This window comes from Sus scrofa, chromosome 9 (assembly GCF_054392235.1).
Source record: "Sus scrofa isolate SSC_HxYL_T2T_F1_AM1 chromosome 9, Sscrofa_HxYL_maternal_Yorkshire_Landrace_v2.0, whole genome shotgun sequence".
NCBI lineage: Eukaryota > Metazoa > Chordata > Mammalia > Artiodactyla > Suidae > Sus > Sus scrofa.
The window spans coordinates 124,603,819-124,621,095 of record NC_139391.1 but is presented as its reverse complement, the minus strand read 5'-3'; the positions used below and the strand labels follow the sequence as shown (position 1 = coordinate 124,621,095).

At 46.4% G+C, this 17,277-nt stretch overlaps 1 protein-coding gene across 50 annotated transcripts in view; it reads left to right on the top strand.

The window, feature by feature from the left end:
* SEC16B (SEC16 homolog B, endoplasmic reticulum export factor) overlaps positions 1-17,277 on the top strand; it is a 64,448-nt gene that overhangs the window by 14,420 nt on the left and 32,751 nt on the right. For 11 of the 50 annotated variants that reach the window (XR_014816268.1, XR_014816267.1, XR_014816272.1 and 8 more), the window contains 9 exons: positions 2,450-2,594; positions 7,533-7,889; positions 9,753-9,856; positions 10,916-11,027; positions 12,098-12,206; positions 13,671-13,815; positions 14,469-14,620; positions 15,278-15,339; positions 16,898-17,033. Coding sequence is in view for 44 of the 50 variants with exons in the window: in XM_084977669.1 (XP_084833795.1) it covers positions 7,594-7,889; positions 9,753-9,856; positions 10,916-11,027; positions 12,098-12,206; positions 13,671-13,815; positions 14,469-14,620; positions 15,278-15,339; positions 16,898-17,033 (1,116 nt within the window). In the remaining 6 variants the exon portion in view is untranslated. Of the gene's footprint in view, positions 1-2,449; positions 2,595-4,449; positions 4,615-7,532; positions 7,890-9,752; positions 9,857-10,908; positions 11,028-12,097; positions 12,207-13,670; positions 13,816-14,468; positions 14,621-15,277; positions 15,340-16,897; positions 17,034-17,277 lie in introns of those variants that run through there. The other 39 variants (XM_084977686.1, XM_084977679.1, XM_084977688.1 and 36 more) reach the window with 12 other exon arrangements.

The window sequence follows — 17,277 nt, the reverse complement described above, 5'->3', positions numbered from 1 at the left end:
ATTGTCAAATGGAGTGAATTTTGTCAGAAACCAGGAAGACCTGAGCTGCCAGGTCGAAAAGACTTAGTAACTGTAGATATGTGGGCTGGGGAAGGCAGGGATGGATAAACCCCAAACCTTTTGGAGTGGTGAGATCCATATGATCTATTTCATTCCATGACCCATATAACTGGAGTATACCATGTGTCTATATAAAATAATTAAAGCTAATTAACATTAATTTTGGTTGGTGAGTGTTTGAAGAGTTTCATAGTAACTCGAGATAATTAGAGATGCTTTGGGATGTCACAAAAGGAGCATTTGGAATAACTGGGCTAGATGTTTAAACCTGAGATGTGCAATGAAGGCTAATAAAAGAATAACAATTCTGTAGTTGCAAGAACACTGGGATAAGAGCTAGGCATTTGGAGTTGTAATCATTATACCGGTAAACTGGTTATCTGAAAAAAACAACCTGGCTTTGTTTGCATTTGCCAATTTCTGTGGTGTAAATACTCCTACTGTGGTGGGTTTCAAAGTACCAATCGTTTCACTACTGGCTACACAATTCCTGAATATTTACTAATCAGCTCTCGTAAGCCTGATATATCAATATAATCCTGACTGAGCTTCTAGTTAGCCTTGGGTAAATCACCTCCTTTCTCTGGATCTTAGTTTTAACATCTATCAAGTGAGGTTGCTGAAAAAAACCTCTAAGTTTCCTTCCAAAATTAACATTTCAGTAATTTAGCTGGTGTTATAGGGCAGGACTAACATCATGTTATAAGCCAAAAGAGTTACATCAGATTTTTAGGAATGTTATTATGAGACATTAAAATACATAATTTGATATCTGAGTCGATGTCATAATTAACAATATCTGATTCTTGCTGACAATGTGTGTATCCTTCTCCAATACCTCTTCCCAGGAGGATTAAAAATGGCAGCTCGGCCATTAGAGAGCCAAACTTCTTGGCTCACTGGTGGGATAAGAAACCCTGAGCCAGGAGTTCCCATTGTGGCTCAGTGGTAGTGAACCCGATTGGCATCCATGAGAATGCGGGTTTGATTCCTGGCCTTGCTCAGTGGGTTAAGTTGTCAGCATTGCTGTGAGCTGTGGTGTAGGTCGCAGGCACAGCTTGGATCCCGCATTGCTGTGGCTGTGTCATAGGCCAGCAGCTGCAGCTCTGATTTGACCCCTAGCCTGGGAACGTCCATGTGTTTTGGGTGTGGCCTTAAAAAGACAAAAAAATAAAATAAGTAAATAAATAAAAAAAGAAGCCCTGAGCCAGAGTCAGATGTATCCTAGGAGTAGGCTAAGGGGCTGAGACAAAATCTGCTAGCTTAGGTTCCTTACCCAATCGAGCATGAGACCCACTGTGGCCACCTTCCCTGGATTAGCAATGATGCAAGAGGTTAATTTGCTTAAAGCCCTTCAAAGGCAAGGGCTCTGTCTTTCATATTTATGTGTGTCAACTCCTGACACATAATAGAGACTCAGTGTTTGTTGAAAGAAAGAATAAATTATTTGGGCCTTTTTAGTATAAATTATGAATTTCATTTATATTTTCCACCAACTTTATTGAGATAAAATTGACATATTATGTCGTGTAAGTTTAAGGTATATGGCACAATACTTGCTCAGTTTTAAAAGTGGACTTAGCTTCTTTGCGCCTACCTGAAAAAATGTATTTTTCAAACAAGAGAAATTATCTTCTTGTTGTAACAGAAAACTTTTCAGTGTTCAATATTGGGCATTTAAATTTGCCTCCCCTCTAGGAGTTCCTGTTGTGGTGCAGCGGAAATGAACCTGACTAGGAAGCAAGAGGTTGCAGGCTCGATCCCTGGCCTCACTCCGTGGGTTAAGGATCTGGCATTGCAGTGAGCTGTGGTGTAGGCTGGCAGCTGTAGCTCTGATTCGACCCCTAGCCTGGGAACCTCTATATGCCATGGGTGCAGCCTTAAAAAAATAAATAAATGAAAAAAAATTTGCCTCCCCTCTAGATAACATAACTGGTACACAACCAGAATCCAATGGAGAGAAAAACTCAAACCAGGCATTTATTACCCAGCAGTGAGTACTTTGTCTGCCTCAACCAATGGGATTTGCTCATCTCTTTTGAAAGGAAAATACAGTGCTTATTTATAGAGCATGCATAATTATATATCACGTGCCACTTTACAAACATTTACAGGCATACTTCTTTTTTGTTTTTAAATACAAAGTGAAGGTTTGTGGCAGCGCTGCATTGAGCAAGTCTTTCAGCACCATTTTCCCAACAGCTCTTGTTCACTTTATGTCTCTGTGTCACATTTTGGTAATTTGCACAATATTTCAAACTTTTTCATTATTGTTATATGTGCTGTGGTCATCTGTGATCAGTGATCTTTGATGTTACTGTTGTAATTGTTTTGGCATTTTTCAACAATGAAGTATTTTTAATTAAAAAAATTTTTCCCCCTTTTCCAGCCACCCCCACAGCATATGGAAGTTCCTGCGGCCAGGGATCCAATTTGATCTGGTATTGCGACCTATGCTGTAGCTGAGGCAATTTTGGATCATTAACCCTCTGCTCCGTGGTGGGAACTCTGCAATAAAGTATTTTTAAATTAAGGTAAGTATATTTATTTTAGATATACAGGTGTTGCATGCTTAATAAAGTATGGTATAGTATAAACATAAAATTTTAAACAATTATATATGTATTAAATGAAAATTCTTTAAATTCTACATGCTTTATAATTTTCCAAAGCTTCACACACATGATTTCATATAATCCTATAATAACCTTTTTTCCTTCTACTCCTGTATTTTCCCTCCCCACTTCCCTCTCTCCACTGGTAATCACTGGTTTGTTCTCTAGAGCCATGAGTCTGCTTCTTTTTCATTTTATTCACTAAATTTGTTGTATTTTTTAGATTCCATATGTGTGATATCATACAGTGTTTGTCTTTCTCTGTCTGATTTATTTCATAATGCCCTCCAAGTCCATTCATGTTCCCTGCAAATGGCAAAATTCTTTCCTTTTTATGGCTCAGTAATATTTCATTGTATGTGTAAGTACCACATCTTCTTTATCCATTCATCTGTCGGTGGATACTTAGGCTGCTCCCATACCTTGGCAATCATAAATAGTGGTGCTATTTACATTGGGGTTCATGTATCTTTTTGAATTAGTGTTTTTGTGTTTTTCAAATATATACCCAGGAGTAGAATTGCTGCATCATGTAGTAGTTCTATTTTTAGTTTTTGAGGAACATCCATACTGTTTTCCACACTGGCTGCACCAATTGACATTCTCACCCACAGTGTACGAGGGTTTCCTTTTCTCCACATCCTCAACAATATTTGTTTGTTTTTAATGGCCATACCTGCGGCATATGGAAGTTCTTGGGCTAGGGTTGAATTGGAGCCACAGCTGGAGACTATGCCACAGCCACAGCAGCATCATCTGAGCCACATTTGTGACTTACGCTGCAGCTTGTGGCTACACTGGATCCTTCACCCACAGGGTGAGGCTGGGGATTGAATTTTCATCCTCATGGACGGCATGTCAGGTTTTTAACCTGAGGAGCCACAGTAGGAACTCCAATGACAACATGTGTGACTTGTGTTCTTTTTGACGATGGCCATTCTGACAGGTGTGAGGTTTTGATTTGCATTTTCCTGATGATTAGCCATGTTGAACATCTTTTCATATGCCTGTTGCTCATCTGCATTTCTCACTGGAACAAAAAATGTCTATTCAGTTCTTCTGCACCACCCCCCACCCCGCCTTTTTTGGCTGCCCTGCAACATATGGACATCTTGAGCCAGTGGTCCAACTCGGTCACAGTTGCGACCTATGTCACCGTTGCGACCTATGTCACAGCTGCGGTGACCCGGGATCCTTAACCTCCTCTGCCAGGCCAGGGATCACACCTGCATCCTGGCGCTCCAGAGACTCAGCTGATCCTGTTGTGTCACTGTGGGAACTCCTCTTCTGCCCATTTTTTAATGGAGTTGTTTTAAACATAACTCTTAGATGCACGGGGAACCCAGCACATTCGTGTGGCTTGCTTGGCTTTATTGCAGTGGTCTGGAACTGGACCTGAGATAGCGCTGAGGTCCACCTGTGATCTTCATAAAGACTGTCATAAGCTAACTGCTGTCACTCCCCTTTTAGAGAAGGAGAAGCTGGGACTGGGAGAGGTTAAGCAATAGAGCCGCCCGTGGCCCGAGCCAGGAGTCAACAACCCATAGCTGGTGCTCTCCTCCCCAGGCCAGGCTGCCTCAGGGCTTTCTGCATTTCCTCTGCCTCCGTCTCAGTTCCTTGTTTGCTGTGGGGGTTTGGATGCCTTCACCTGTGAGTGACCGTGGCTCAGCCCCCGAGGAGGCAAACAGAAGCAGCCGCCTCTGGCGGGGTTCTGAGCAAATAGGCCAGGCCGGGTCTGTCCAACCGACAGAGCTGGGCTGTACTTTGTCCTGGTGAATCAGCTCCATGGAGGCTGGGCGGTTGCAAAGGTAGCTGGCAGGCTGTGGATCTGAGGGCCAGGTAAGTCTTAGTAGATGTGGCACCTGGACTTTGACAGTCTCCAGGAGGAGAGCGACATTCCTGGAGCTGCGCTGAGGGAAGGTGGCAGCCATCCGAGCAGGTGTGTGGGGACGCTAGCGCCCTGTCTTGCTTTCTCTTGGCTGTGCTGTCAGATTAAGAAACGCAACGTTGCCCTTCCTGGGGCCAGGGGAGCGTGTGAGCGTGGGAGTGTGACTTGTCACTGTAGGTATAATGCTGTCATTCGAAGAATCTCAGGTGCTTTTCATTGGGGGTACTTGATTGTAACCTGAGGTCTAACCTGCTGGAGTTGATATCTTGGCAACAAAAATCAATCGGAGGGGACTTTGGTGAAGAGATTGGGCATAGTGCCTTTGCAGTGGGAGAAGGGCTGTCTAGTGACAACATCTGGGGACAAAGTGGAAGAGGCTTTATTCTTGTTGAGCTTCCTTGTGTCCAAGTGCCATCAAGTTCCATGGGCCTTCAGGAAAGACCCATTTACCCCTTTCGCTGTGTCTGGGGCCTTTGGCCTTTGCTGGGATTTGCTGGAGAAGGCTCTCCTTGCTCCTGGCTTTATCAGGGGAATGGGCAGACATGGGAAAGAAGGAGCAAGTTTTCCTGAGCTGTGATTGCTCTTGAGGATGAAGGCACTTCTGTCCTGGCTCTTCTGGTATGTTCTGCTTACAGCTCTCGGCTCATAGCTGTGGACCCTGGCTCCATGGCATTCGAACAGAGTGACATTTTGATTTCAACACATACCCTTTGACTCCTTTGACCTTTTGTTCTGATATTTTTTTTTTTTTTTTTTTTGGGGCCGCACCTGCGGCATATGGAAATTCCTGGAGCTAGGGGTTGAATCGGAGCTGCAGCTGCCAGCCTGCACCAGAGCCACAGCAATGCCAGATCTGAGCCACTTCTGCGACCTACGTGGCAGCTGTGGCAACACTGGATCATTAACCCACTGAGTGGGGCCAGAAATCCAATCTGCATCCTCATGTATACTAGTCAGGTTCTTAACTTGCTGAGCCACAGCAGGAACTCCTCTGATATTCATTTTTATATTGGACTGGGAGTTTCAGTAGTTAACTGGATTCGATCAGAAACTTTCAACCTAAAATAGTTCCCAAGGGAGAAGAAACATGGGGTCTGACTGTGCTATGCAGTCTCTGGACACAAGGAACTCCTGAGCAGCTGTCCGGTCTGATGTGTGCTTTTTCTTTGGAGGCAGCTGGCAGTAGGTGTGGCTATGTGATACAAGTAGAGAAGCCTGGAAGGTAACTTGTCTTCTGGAGCTATATTTCATTTTGAAGAATAAGTGGGGAAGGTCAGTTTGCTGCTGGGGAGACTTCCAGGATTTAAAATCTCCAGCCAGGAAGATTGCTGAGACTCGGCTCTCTAGTTTGTCCTGGAAACAATCCCAAACTTTCATCTCATCACCTCCCCGGGAGGAGGTGCAGACATGGCCAGATGATAGGGCCTAGTTCTAAGAATTTAAGGATTCAGAAAAGATGTTTCTCGAGGTCACTTTAAGCTTCTTTTTGTTTGGGAAATGTCTCCAGCCACTCACACCGTACTAAATTTTTTTTTTTTAAATGGCTGCACCCACGGCAAATGAAAGTTCCTGGGCCAGGGATTGAATCCGAGCTGCAGCTGTGACCCATACGCAGCTGTGGCAATGTTGGGTCCTTAACCCACTGTGCTGGGCTGGGGATCGAACCCACACCTCCACAGCAACCTGAGCTGCTGCAGTCGGATTCTTTTTTTTTTTTATCCTTACAAGTTACAATGTTTTATTAAAAAAAATAAAAGACACTAACATTTTTAGTTTATAAATATATTTGAGCTTACTCCAAGGTGGAAGACTAAGATACATCACAGAACATTTTTTATCATACAGCTGGCTTAAATCATATACACTACTATAATTAAAGTATACTTTGAGCCAGATAATGTGTTTTTATATTTTGATTAGTGATACATGGATTGGTAAGCAGCTCAGTTACATAATAGGCAGTCAAAGATGCTCGTTTGACTCCAACAAATTTCTGAAAGTACTTTTATATGCAAATCATTTGGAAAAACTCTTTGTGCAGTCAGGTTCTTAACCCACTGTGCCACAGTGGGAACTCTCCCACTACCCTACGCTTCATCTCTGATGGCATTAACTACTATGTATTGAACAATTGCTATATACCTGGCAGTGGGTTTGGCACTTTAAGTTATCTCTGACTCTGGCAGTGACCCTGCAAGCTAATGGTCCTTGTTTAATGGGCAAAGAAATTAAGGCTTGAAAAATTTAACTAGCTATTAAGTTGCAGAGTTAGGATTTGAAATGTGGTCCAGCTCTGTTTAAGGCCCACTCTATTTCCATGACAACATAGGGCCTGTATATCAAGTGCTGAATAAATATTTGCTGGTAGATTATATGAGCACACATGGATTTAATTGGTACACTTGAATAGTGTTTTGGAGTTTTATCTATTACTGTTCATCTCCCATGCCTCCCACATCTATTGTTGCCCGAAATATACCTTTTAATTTTTATAGCAACATCAATGTCATTGTCTCGTCTGTTATTTATTCCAAGTATCTTCTTGAGTTTTTTTCGGATATCTCTCTATCAATGCCCATGTGGTTTGTTTTATTTTTTATTTTTTTGTCTTTTTGCTCTTTAGGGCCACACCTGCGGCATATGGAGGTTCCCAGGCTAGGGATCCAATCGGAACTACAGCTGCAGGCCTACACCACAGCCACAGCAATGCCAGATCTGAGCCTCGTCTGTGACCTACACTACAGTCCACAGCAACGCAGGATCCTTAACCCACTGAGCAAGACCAAGGATTGAACATGCAACCTCATGGTTCCTAGTTCCGCTGAGCCACGATGGGAACTCCTGTGGTTTGTTTTAGATAGAAGATTCTGAGGAACATAGGTCCTTCTTTCACAAAATCTAATCAACCGTCATGTTTGGATAGAGGCCTAAAATGATGATCTTTTTTTTTTGTCTTTTTGTTTTGTCAGTAGGAGGAGAAAATAACTACAGAACTGACTCAAAACGCAAGAGAAGTTCAGAGGGTCAGGGATGGAACCTTGGGTTCCTCAGCGGCCACCTCAACCCCGGGGGAGGCCCCCAGGCTCATCAAAGGATCCAGAGCGAGGGCGTTGGAGAGATGGCTACTATTGGCCTGTTCCTTACTCTTGGTACAATCGAGAGAGGGCCCATCAAAGGCAAGACCTGGGCAGGAGCCCCCAGCCACAGCAGGACCCCAGGGCAGACCAGCAGCAGCCTCATTATGCATCCAGGCCTGGGGAATGGCATCAGCCTGGGTCCGAGGCTGACTATTACGAAGGTGGCTATCCCAGTCAATTCTACTTAAGGTATGGTGTTAGAGCTTGGAGTTGACCCACTGCTCCTGAATGTGTACGAACAGATTCTTTTCCTGTTTCCTTTGATGTCTCCTCTTTTGTTCTTCTTCTTTTATTTATTTATTTGTCTTCTTTTTTTCTTCTTCTTTTAAAATTGTAGTTGATTTACAGCGTTGTGGTTGTTTCAGATGTACAACAGCGATTCAGTTCTATCTATCTATCTATCTATCTATCTATCTATCTATCTATCTTTTCCCTATAGCTTTTTTACAAAAGATGGAGTATAGTTCCCTGTGCTATACAGTAGGTTCTTGTTGGTTATCTATTTTACATATCTGTGTATATGTTATCCTAAACTCCTAATCTCCTGGTTTTTTTTTTTTGTTTGTTTGTTTGTTTCCTCTTCCACCCTACTGCATTGGTGTAGCTAAACCATTTCCTCTCCCAAACTGGATTTGAATGACTGAAAATATAGTATTTTCCTTTCTCTATCTCCTAGGGGAGCTTCTTCAAGAAGCCCTCCCAAGGTGATTGGGTGTTGGGGGCAGGGGAGAGGGTAGGAAGAATGGTGAAATTCAAGACAGCCGATGAGACCCTCTCACTCTGGGATGACAAAAGGCAGTATTTGCAGACTCTGGAAAAGCTTTTCCTATAACAAGTTCCTTGTCCTCTTCGGATGACCCTGACTTGGATCAGCACCGACACCCCCAACGCCAGGAAGAGCCCTGGTGCCTAGAACATCACGTAGAGTGCGGCGGGCACACGGGAAAAAAATAAGTATCCAGTGAGTGAATGGGAACTTAAAATCAGAGAATGCTGGAGTTCCCGTCGTGGCGCAGTGGTTAATGAATCCGACTAGGAACCATGAGGTTGCGGGTTCGGTCCCTGCCCTTGCTCAGTGGGTTAACGATCCGGCATTGCCATGAGCTGTGGTGTAGGTTGCAGACGTGGCTCGGATCCCGTGTTGCTGTGGCTCTGGCGTAGGCTGGTGGCTACAGCTCCGATTCAACCCCTAGCCTGGGAACCTCCATATGCCGCGGGAGCGGCCCAAGAAATAGCAACAACAACAACAACAAAAAGACAAAAAGACAAAAAAAAAAAAAATCAGAGAATGCAGATTTAAGCTTGTAGGCTTCAAGTTTAGAATGAAGATGTCTCTGTGAGGTAATTCTAGGAGAATCTGGAGCTCCTGCTCTTGGACTTGATCTTTTATGGAATGTTGCAAACCATCTCTTTTCTACTTTAGCTTTTTCAGATGGGGTGATGGTTGCCTGCCTCCAGATTTGGGGTTGAAATTAGGACAATTATTAAAAAGAATTTTGCCCCTATGAAATAGTATAGAATTATTAATTGGTAAAAATACTTACAACATGACATTTCTTTGTTGACTTCTCGAAGAACGTTCGGTTAAGGACAGAGGCAATGAAAGCAGTCAGATTTAGGATGGGCCAACTTGCCTTTTTCATCTCATTTCCATCTGTAACATGCATGGGAATTACCGTGGCTTATTGGGTACATCCATAGTCAACCTGAGAAGGAGTTTCCTCGGATAATATCAGGGATGGTTTTCTTATACCATCCTACGTTGTTGGAGGTGTGTGTTTGGGGAGTAAGAGGGAGCACGAGGGAGGAGAATGAGACACTTGGCTCTGGTTTTGCTATAAAAATCACAGCCTTTTTATGACGCAAAAGTCCTCTTCCTGCTCAGATTCTGGATTTTCTAGTTATAAGCTCCAGAATGAACTGTGGCATTAGAGCAGATCTAGAGAGGGGTCCCGTTTCTGTTCTCTGAAGTTTAGGTTGTCAAGCACTCCATTGGTTTCTCGCTTCCCCATGCTTATCCTTGAACGACTGGCCTTCTTTGTGACCTTGTAGGCCGGGGACTGAGGATCTGTATCAGACCTATCACTCTCCAGCCCTCAGGGAAGAATATGCTTATGGAAGTTATTACTACCACCGACACCTGCAGGAAGAAAGAGGTATGCAACAATCTCCAAGAAGCCTTAGGGATGTTGCGGCGGGTCTGACAGGGGAGAAGCCAAAGGGGCCGGGCTGGGAGCCTCACCGAGGGCTTCTTGCTTGGCTGAACTACAGCCCCGCCCCCAGCCACTTCTTTCTTGGCCAGATGAGGTCACAGCAAAGACACCGCTGCTCGATGCCTTGAGAAGAGTTAGAAAAGAGCCATTTTTCTTTGTACCTGAGATGATGGTACTGCCATCATTTTGTTCCTACTGTTATGGATAGTTTGTACATCATGCATATTTTTCTTCTACTCCTCATTATAGCCAAGACTGGTCTCTGGCCAAGTGACAGTGAAGTCAGTTCCTAACAGGGAGGTCATCAAGCATGTGGCTGGGCTCTGAAGAGTCCGACCATCATTTACTCTGAGGGTGGCGGACACACACACACAAAGGAACTTATACTCTATACCAATAGTAAGGCTTTAGGTATGTGCTAGTGATAGCATCCGACCTGCTAGCAAAGAGGAACCTGTTTCAGCGCTGAAAACACAAGCATCCGTGCATGCCTGCTGCTGCAGAGTTGTATCGAACCCATGCTAGTGGGGTCAGAGAGGACTGAGATGCAGCCGACAGACTTTCATTGTTAGCTTTCACTTACCAGTTGTATTCGCTTTGGCAAATCCAGTCAGCCTTCTGTGTCTGTGGGTCTGCCTCCAACTGATAATTTAAAATATTCAAAGAAAAGAAAGTTCCAGCAAATTCCAAAAAGCTGTTTGCAGACAACAATTGACATTGCACCTACATTGCATTTACAACTATTTACATAGCATTTACATTGTTAGGCATCATAAGTCATCTAGAGATGACTGCAAGGAGATGGAGGATGTGTGACACCATTTTATCGAAGGGACTTGAACTTCCCCGGGTCCTGAAACCAGTTCCCCCATGGATAGTGAAGGATGACTGTGTGTTTTTATACCTGCTGTTTGCCGGAAACTCAGCTTCACAGCTTGCTGGTATCTTTCTGAACTCTTGGGAGTAGAAAGTGACTTGTCTTTGTTTTCTCTGAGGGTGCAGTGCCAAGGCAAGGGAGTCCTTACGTCTGGCACGAAGATTATCGAGATCAAAAGTACCTCCAGGAACATCAGCGTGCAAACCAGAAGAGTCCATTTGCTGAGACGCAGTTCCAGTAAGTGAGCCCCAGTTCCAGGAAGTGTGAAAGGAGAGGCTGATTCAGCCTTATTCGGCCAAACCCAGGCCACGCTGAGCAAACCTCATGGTGTCAGGTGCTCGTCCCTCACCTTTGGAAGCCTGTCTGCTTTCGTTCTGGCCCCAGGGATGTGGGAGTAGCCCAGGATGGCTGGGCCAGCTGTCAACATGGATTCTTGGAGGAGGGAGTCTTAATTCTGAGAGGCAGTTTCCAACACCTGCAGTGAGTTCCCCAAACTGAGATTACATTAGGTCCATTTTTTTTTTTTTTTTTTTTTTTTTTTTTTTTTGTAGGGCTACACCTGAGGCATTTGGAAGTTCCCAGGCTAGAGGTCGAATCAGAGCTGCAGCTGCAGACCTATGCCGCAGCGACAGCAACTCGGGATCCGAGCCGCATCTACGACCTACACCACAGCTCACGGCAACGCCGGATCCTTAACTTACTGAGTGAGGCTGGGGATCAAACCCGCATCCTCATGGACACTATGTCAGGTTCTGAACCTGTGGAGCCACAATGGGAACTCCTGAGGTCCATCTTAAAGGAGGGCCTTAAATCTGTGTTGGCCTTGGAACAGATGTGGCCTTGCAAAAGTTCTCATGATTGCGCCCTGCCTTGGGCAGTGGTGCTTCTCCTCTGCCCACTCCTGTGCTCTGAGAATGGGCTCTGCCCTGGGAGAAGGCCAGTGGGGAAGAGCATTTGGTGCAAGCACCTGTCCTGATGCCCTTAGGGCTGGGGCCTTTCCCTGCCTGGAACTTAGCAACCCGACTGCTCTGATTTAAGTCATTCTGGATGTCAGGCTGCAGAGACAGCCTTTTCTGCAGGGTTTGGGACCACTTCTAGCAACCGTATTATGAACCCCAGGAGCTCCTGTTTTTCTGGGGTTAATGGATCGAGGTTGCAGAAGGGAGGACTAGGCTTTTCCCTGAGGCACATGAGCCAACCTGAACCCTGCCCACACTTTGCAATAGAACAGCCTCCAGCAGAGAGCAGCTCAGCCTTGCTGGCCTGGCCCAGACCCCCTCTCACCTGCTCCTGTCATTTCGCTGCAGATCTAAGAGTCAGAACCCGTATAAAGACAGTCCTGCTTCAAACTCTGGACAGGAGGAGCCTGGGGACTTACTTCCAGAGAGTCTGTTAACTGAGGCCCAGAAAAACAAGGTAACCTGAAGTGACATGAGGCTGGTGGTCTGTGACAGTGCATCACAACTGCCCCTGTCAGCAGTGGCAGGGCAGGGAGCTGGGTTGGGGTGGGAGTCCCCATTGGCCAGCATTTCTAAGGGGTCCCACTCCTTCCCACTCGGCAGAGCCTTTCCCGGCTTCCTGTTTCAGTCTTCTGGGCCTGGAGTCCTGATCTGAACCTTTTCCATTTTCTTGCCAAGTCAATCGGCTGGCTCAGGAAGTGTCACCCAAGCCACTCCAGGATGCTTGGAAAGAGGAGACGAGGCTGTCACCAGTACCCCAGAGGACTAGCGATTTCTTTTACTCAGGAAGAGGGAAGTTGCTAGAATCTTTTAATTCAGGTCTTTCTTAACTCCACCATCTCCCTTCTAAAACCTTACTGTGTATACCAGTCGGCCTACAAAATGAAGCTCTTGAATTTTTCAAAATAAACATTAAATTTTGGAAGAATATGAAATCTATGGAGACGTTGCAAAGATCCTACAAAGACAAGCTCTTAAGTTTCGACGGTCGTGTGTTAATTTTGTTTCCCTGATGAGATCTGTCTGATTTGGGGACACCGTCTCTTCTGTATACCTGAGCTTTACAGACCAGGGCACCTAGTGTGACTAACAGTAACACAACACAAAATAACAGCCAGCAATACACACGTGTGGCACCTTACAGTGGACAAAGAGCTTTTGCATCATGATTTACATCCTTGTTCTACAATCCTCCCAGGATGTAAGTTCTGTGAATTTCTAGTCACCTGTATCCCTAAGGGAAAGCCCAGCCCCTGGAGCATGGTAATTGTGCATTAAACAGTTGGCGAATGAGGAGCTCCCACTGTGGCTCAGTGGGTTAAGAACCCAACATAGTGTCCGTGACGATGTGAGTTCAATCCCTGGCCTCGCTCAGTGGGTTAAGGATAGGGCATGGCTGCAAACTGTGGCATAGGTGCAGACGTGGCTCAGATCCAGGGTGGTTGTGGCTGTGGCGCAGGCCTGCAGGTGCAGCTCTGATTTGACCCCTAGCACGGGAATGTCCATATGCCACAGGTATGGCTGTAAAAAACAAACAGAAACAAAAAGCAGTTGGTAAATGAATGCAAGATCAAGTTCTTGAACTATACAGGGTAGGTGTAATTATCTCCATTACCGATGAAGGTACTGGGGTCAGAGAGTCTAAATCACTTGTTCAAGGTCACAGCAACTAGGTATTGACAAAGCTGGAATTTGAATCCACCCCCTGCCCCAGGACCTGCACTTTCCTCCCAGACCAGAATGAATCCTTTAGCAAACACCTGTCAATTGCATGGTCCCTTCTTTTCCTTTCAAACCATCCACATTCACTAAATTTATTTGATAAAGTCTGAATTTTATTGCTTGGAAGAAACACTTGGGCAGACTGTCTCTTGGAAAGTGTTTCTGCTTCATGTAGGTTTTCATTGTTTTTAACTTCCAGCCATCCCTGACGGAGGAGTCCAACCTTCTCCGACAGCACGAGTCTGGTCTCAGCTCCAGCAGCTATGAGCTCAGCCAGTACATGGCCAACGCCTTCGAGCCGCACGACCCCACGGCTTCCACAGCTTGGAGTCCAGTTCAGGCTGGTGGGTACTGGAGGGGTCAGAGGAGTTGGCTGCCTCCCACGAGAAGAGGGCTGGGTGGCACATCTCTTGGAAAGTCACCTTTCTCCTGCATTGCCAAGAGCAGGTCATTTGTCTGCCTCATTTGCGGACGTAAGCCTCCTGGGCAGTGTGGCCAAGGTTTGGTTCCCTTCCCCACCTTTTCTCTAGTCCTGGAGATTGCATCACAGCTGGTTCTTGGAAGGGAACAATGCCCCTGGCCATCAGCAGGCTGGGAAAGGAGGCGCTCAGAGGAGCTGTTAGGTAACAGGTGGCGAAAGTAAAGGCCAGGCTCACTTTGGGAGCATGAAGGCAGATCACGAAGGTCTGGATGTAGGAGGCTTGTCTTGAGTCCTGGGGCCGTGAGAGGCGGAGCCCCTGGCCTGTCCCCATCACGGTCTCTGGCCCCGGTGCGTTGTCATTTGGATCAAACCATCGACTGCTTGCATTACATTCAGACATAGTCTCAGGCTCCACGCTGGCCTCGGGCATGGGCTTCTTCTAATGCTGTAGTTCAGTTAGATTCTTGCCGTGGACCCAGGTGGAATTTGGAAAGAAATGTGTTTATGGGGTATTTCTCAAGTAAAGCAAAGCAGGGGCAGTCCTGCTAACGGTGCCCTCCTGTGTCTCTTGGTCAGAGGATGTCTCGGCGGCTGGTCCCAAGGCACCCATGAAGTTCTACATCCCTCACATGCCTGTGAGTTTTGGGCCAGGGGGTCAGCTGGTGTGTGTGGGTCCCAGCTGTCCCGGGGATGGAGAGACGGCCCTTGTTGAACTGCACAGCATGGAGGTAAACAAGATTCTGTGTCCCTGGGGGACCGGCACGTTGCTCCCTGCTTCCCTTTGCCCAAGACCAGGCATCTTCAGGAATAGGGTGGGAGACCTGGGCCAGACACTCCATGGACTGGTCTCTCTCTCTCTGTGTGTGTGTGTGTGTGTGTGTGTGTGTGTGTGTGAAGGAATGAATGGGCCTCCTTTCTGACAGAAGCGATGCTAGACTTCATGTTTTTCCTGAGATACTCTTGGCTCAGATTCAGCAACCAGAGAACTCATTTTTGTCCTGCTTTGTCCAGGAGGCCCTGAGCCATGTCCTGGGACCATGGCTCTGGGTTCTGATACGGGACTAGACCCAAAGGGGCTTTGGGTGGACGTAGTCTTTTTGCCGTTTCTTGGGCCGCTCCCGCAGCATATGGAGGTTCCCAGGCTAGGGGTGGAATCGGAGCTGTAGCTGCCAGCCTACGCCAGAGCCACAGCAACACGGGATCCGAGCCGCATCTGCAACCTACACCACAGCTCACGGCAACGCCGGATCGTTAACCCACTGAGCAAGGGCAGGGACCGAACCCGCAACCTCATGGTTCCTACTTGGATTTGTTAACCACTGTGCCACGACGGGAACTCTGGGTGGACGTAGTCTTAAAGACCAATTTTGAGTTTTTTGTTCCAGGTTATTCTTAATGATTCTGAGGAGCAAGAAGAGATGAGGACTTTCCCGGGACCCTTGGTCAGGTAAATTACCATGAGAGCTGCCAAATAAGGGCTTTTGAAATCTTCCTGCTCTGATCTGAGTCAGCATTTTGGGGATGTGTTCTTGGCTTTCTTGAAAGAAAAGGTCCATCCCATCAGAGTAGCTTCTCTGTGCTACACGTTGGAGCCAAATGTGGCCGGAGTCCTTTTGACAAGCAGTTCGAGTGTGGAAAGGCAGAAAGAGAAATGAAAGGTTTAAAAGTCTGAAATCAGTTCTGTTTTACAAAGGCTGCATGGGAGGAGGTTTTACTGTCCTGTGTACTTAATGCTACTGAAACTGATAGAGAAGTGGAGCACAGCCTGGGAAATCACAGGCAAGTGGATCATACGGAAAAAAATTTTCTGGAGCCATAAGGAACATGGGCCGCATTTGTTGCTGGACAGTGTGCAAGTCTGCCCTCTGCAGGATGGAGCTGGAACTGCTTCCACATTCCTAGTCTGTTTCTGATAAATGGTCAAGGTGCTCTTTGCTGTGGAAAGACAAGTCCAGGCTGGGGTCAGAGGACTTGGGTTTTAGGCCCAGGCATCTATGGCAGACAGCTTAGGTAGCCCTTTCTGAGCATTCTTTTGCCTTTTAAAAATGCTTTAACATAAGCTGTGTCTACTTAGGTGGGTTCTGTGAGACTCATGTGAGATACTGCACATCTCAGCCCTTTCAAGATCATCACTGCTATGGAAATGTAGCTTTACCTGAAGCTTCCCCCTCCGAGAAAAACTCTAGTCTTTTGACAGTTCCTTCATGTAAAAATGAGTGTCTCTATTTCTCACACACAGCTATACAGAGGTGGGGTAGAACCCTGAGTTGAATATTTGGACACTAGGGTACTTAAATTTTTTTTAAAATTTTTTGCTTTTTAGGGCCACACCTGTGGCATATGGAGGTTCCCAGGCTAGGGGTCGAATCAGAGCTACAGATGCTGGCCTACACCACAGCCACAGCAGTGCCAGATCTGAGCTGTGTCTGTGACCTACACCACAGCTCAGTGCAATGCCAGATCCTTAACCCACTTAGTGGGGCCAGGGATCGAACCCGCAACCTCATGGTTCCTAATCGGATTCGTTTCCACTGAGCCATGATGGGAACTCCTAATCATTCCTGTTTATTGAGCAGGTATATACTCTACATAATTGGCTAATTCCTTTTTGCATGGAGGTAGATTTTTAAAAAATATCTCTATTTTAGGGGAAAGAGCAGGGATCGGGGGAGATAAACCTGGGTAAGCTGAGAAGTGGCAGGTTAGATTTAAACTCAGGGTTATCTGACCCCAAAGTCTATGCTCTCCTCCGCCACCCAAACAGTGATTTCAAGTGTCTGGGCCTCAGTTTCCTCCTCTGTAAAATGGAGAGGGTGGACAAGGGACTTGGAGGTCCCTTTGTGCTCCACAAGAAAACAACCCTCCTGTAGCTACAGACTCCTTACCGGGTCCTGGGTCATCAGGCTTCTGTCCCAGCCCCCGCCCCTCACTGTGGGAGGGGCCTGTGGTCCTACAGAGGGGAGGAGTCTGCCCCTCACTCTTGGCTCCCTGAAATCTCTCCACAGGGAAGATGTACACAAGGTGGACATCATGACCTTTTGCCAGCAGAAAGCAGCGCAGAGCCGCAGATCTGAGACTCAGGGGAGCAGAGACTCGGCTCTGCTGTGGCAACTGTTGGTTCTCCTTTGTCGGCAGAACGGGGTCAGTATTACCGCGCTGGTGGGTGGGCAGGTGCAGGCTGGATTGGAATTTAAGTCTTTCTTGGGAGAGAGAAGATTCAGGTAAGGCACGATTAGAAAAGGGAACATGAGGAGTTCCCGTCGTGGCGGAGTGGTTAACGAATCTGACTAGGAACCATGAGGTTGCGGGTTCGATCCCTGGCCTTGCTCAGTGGGTTGAGGATCTGGCGTTGCCGTGAGCTGTGGTGTAGGTTGCAGACGCGGCT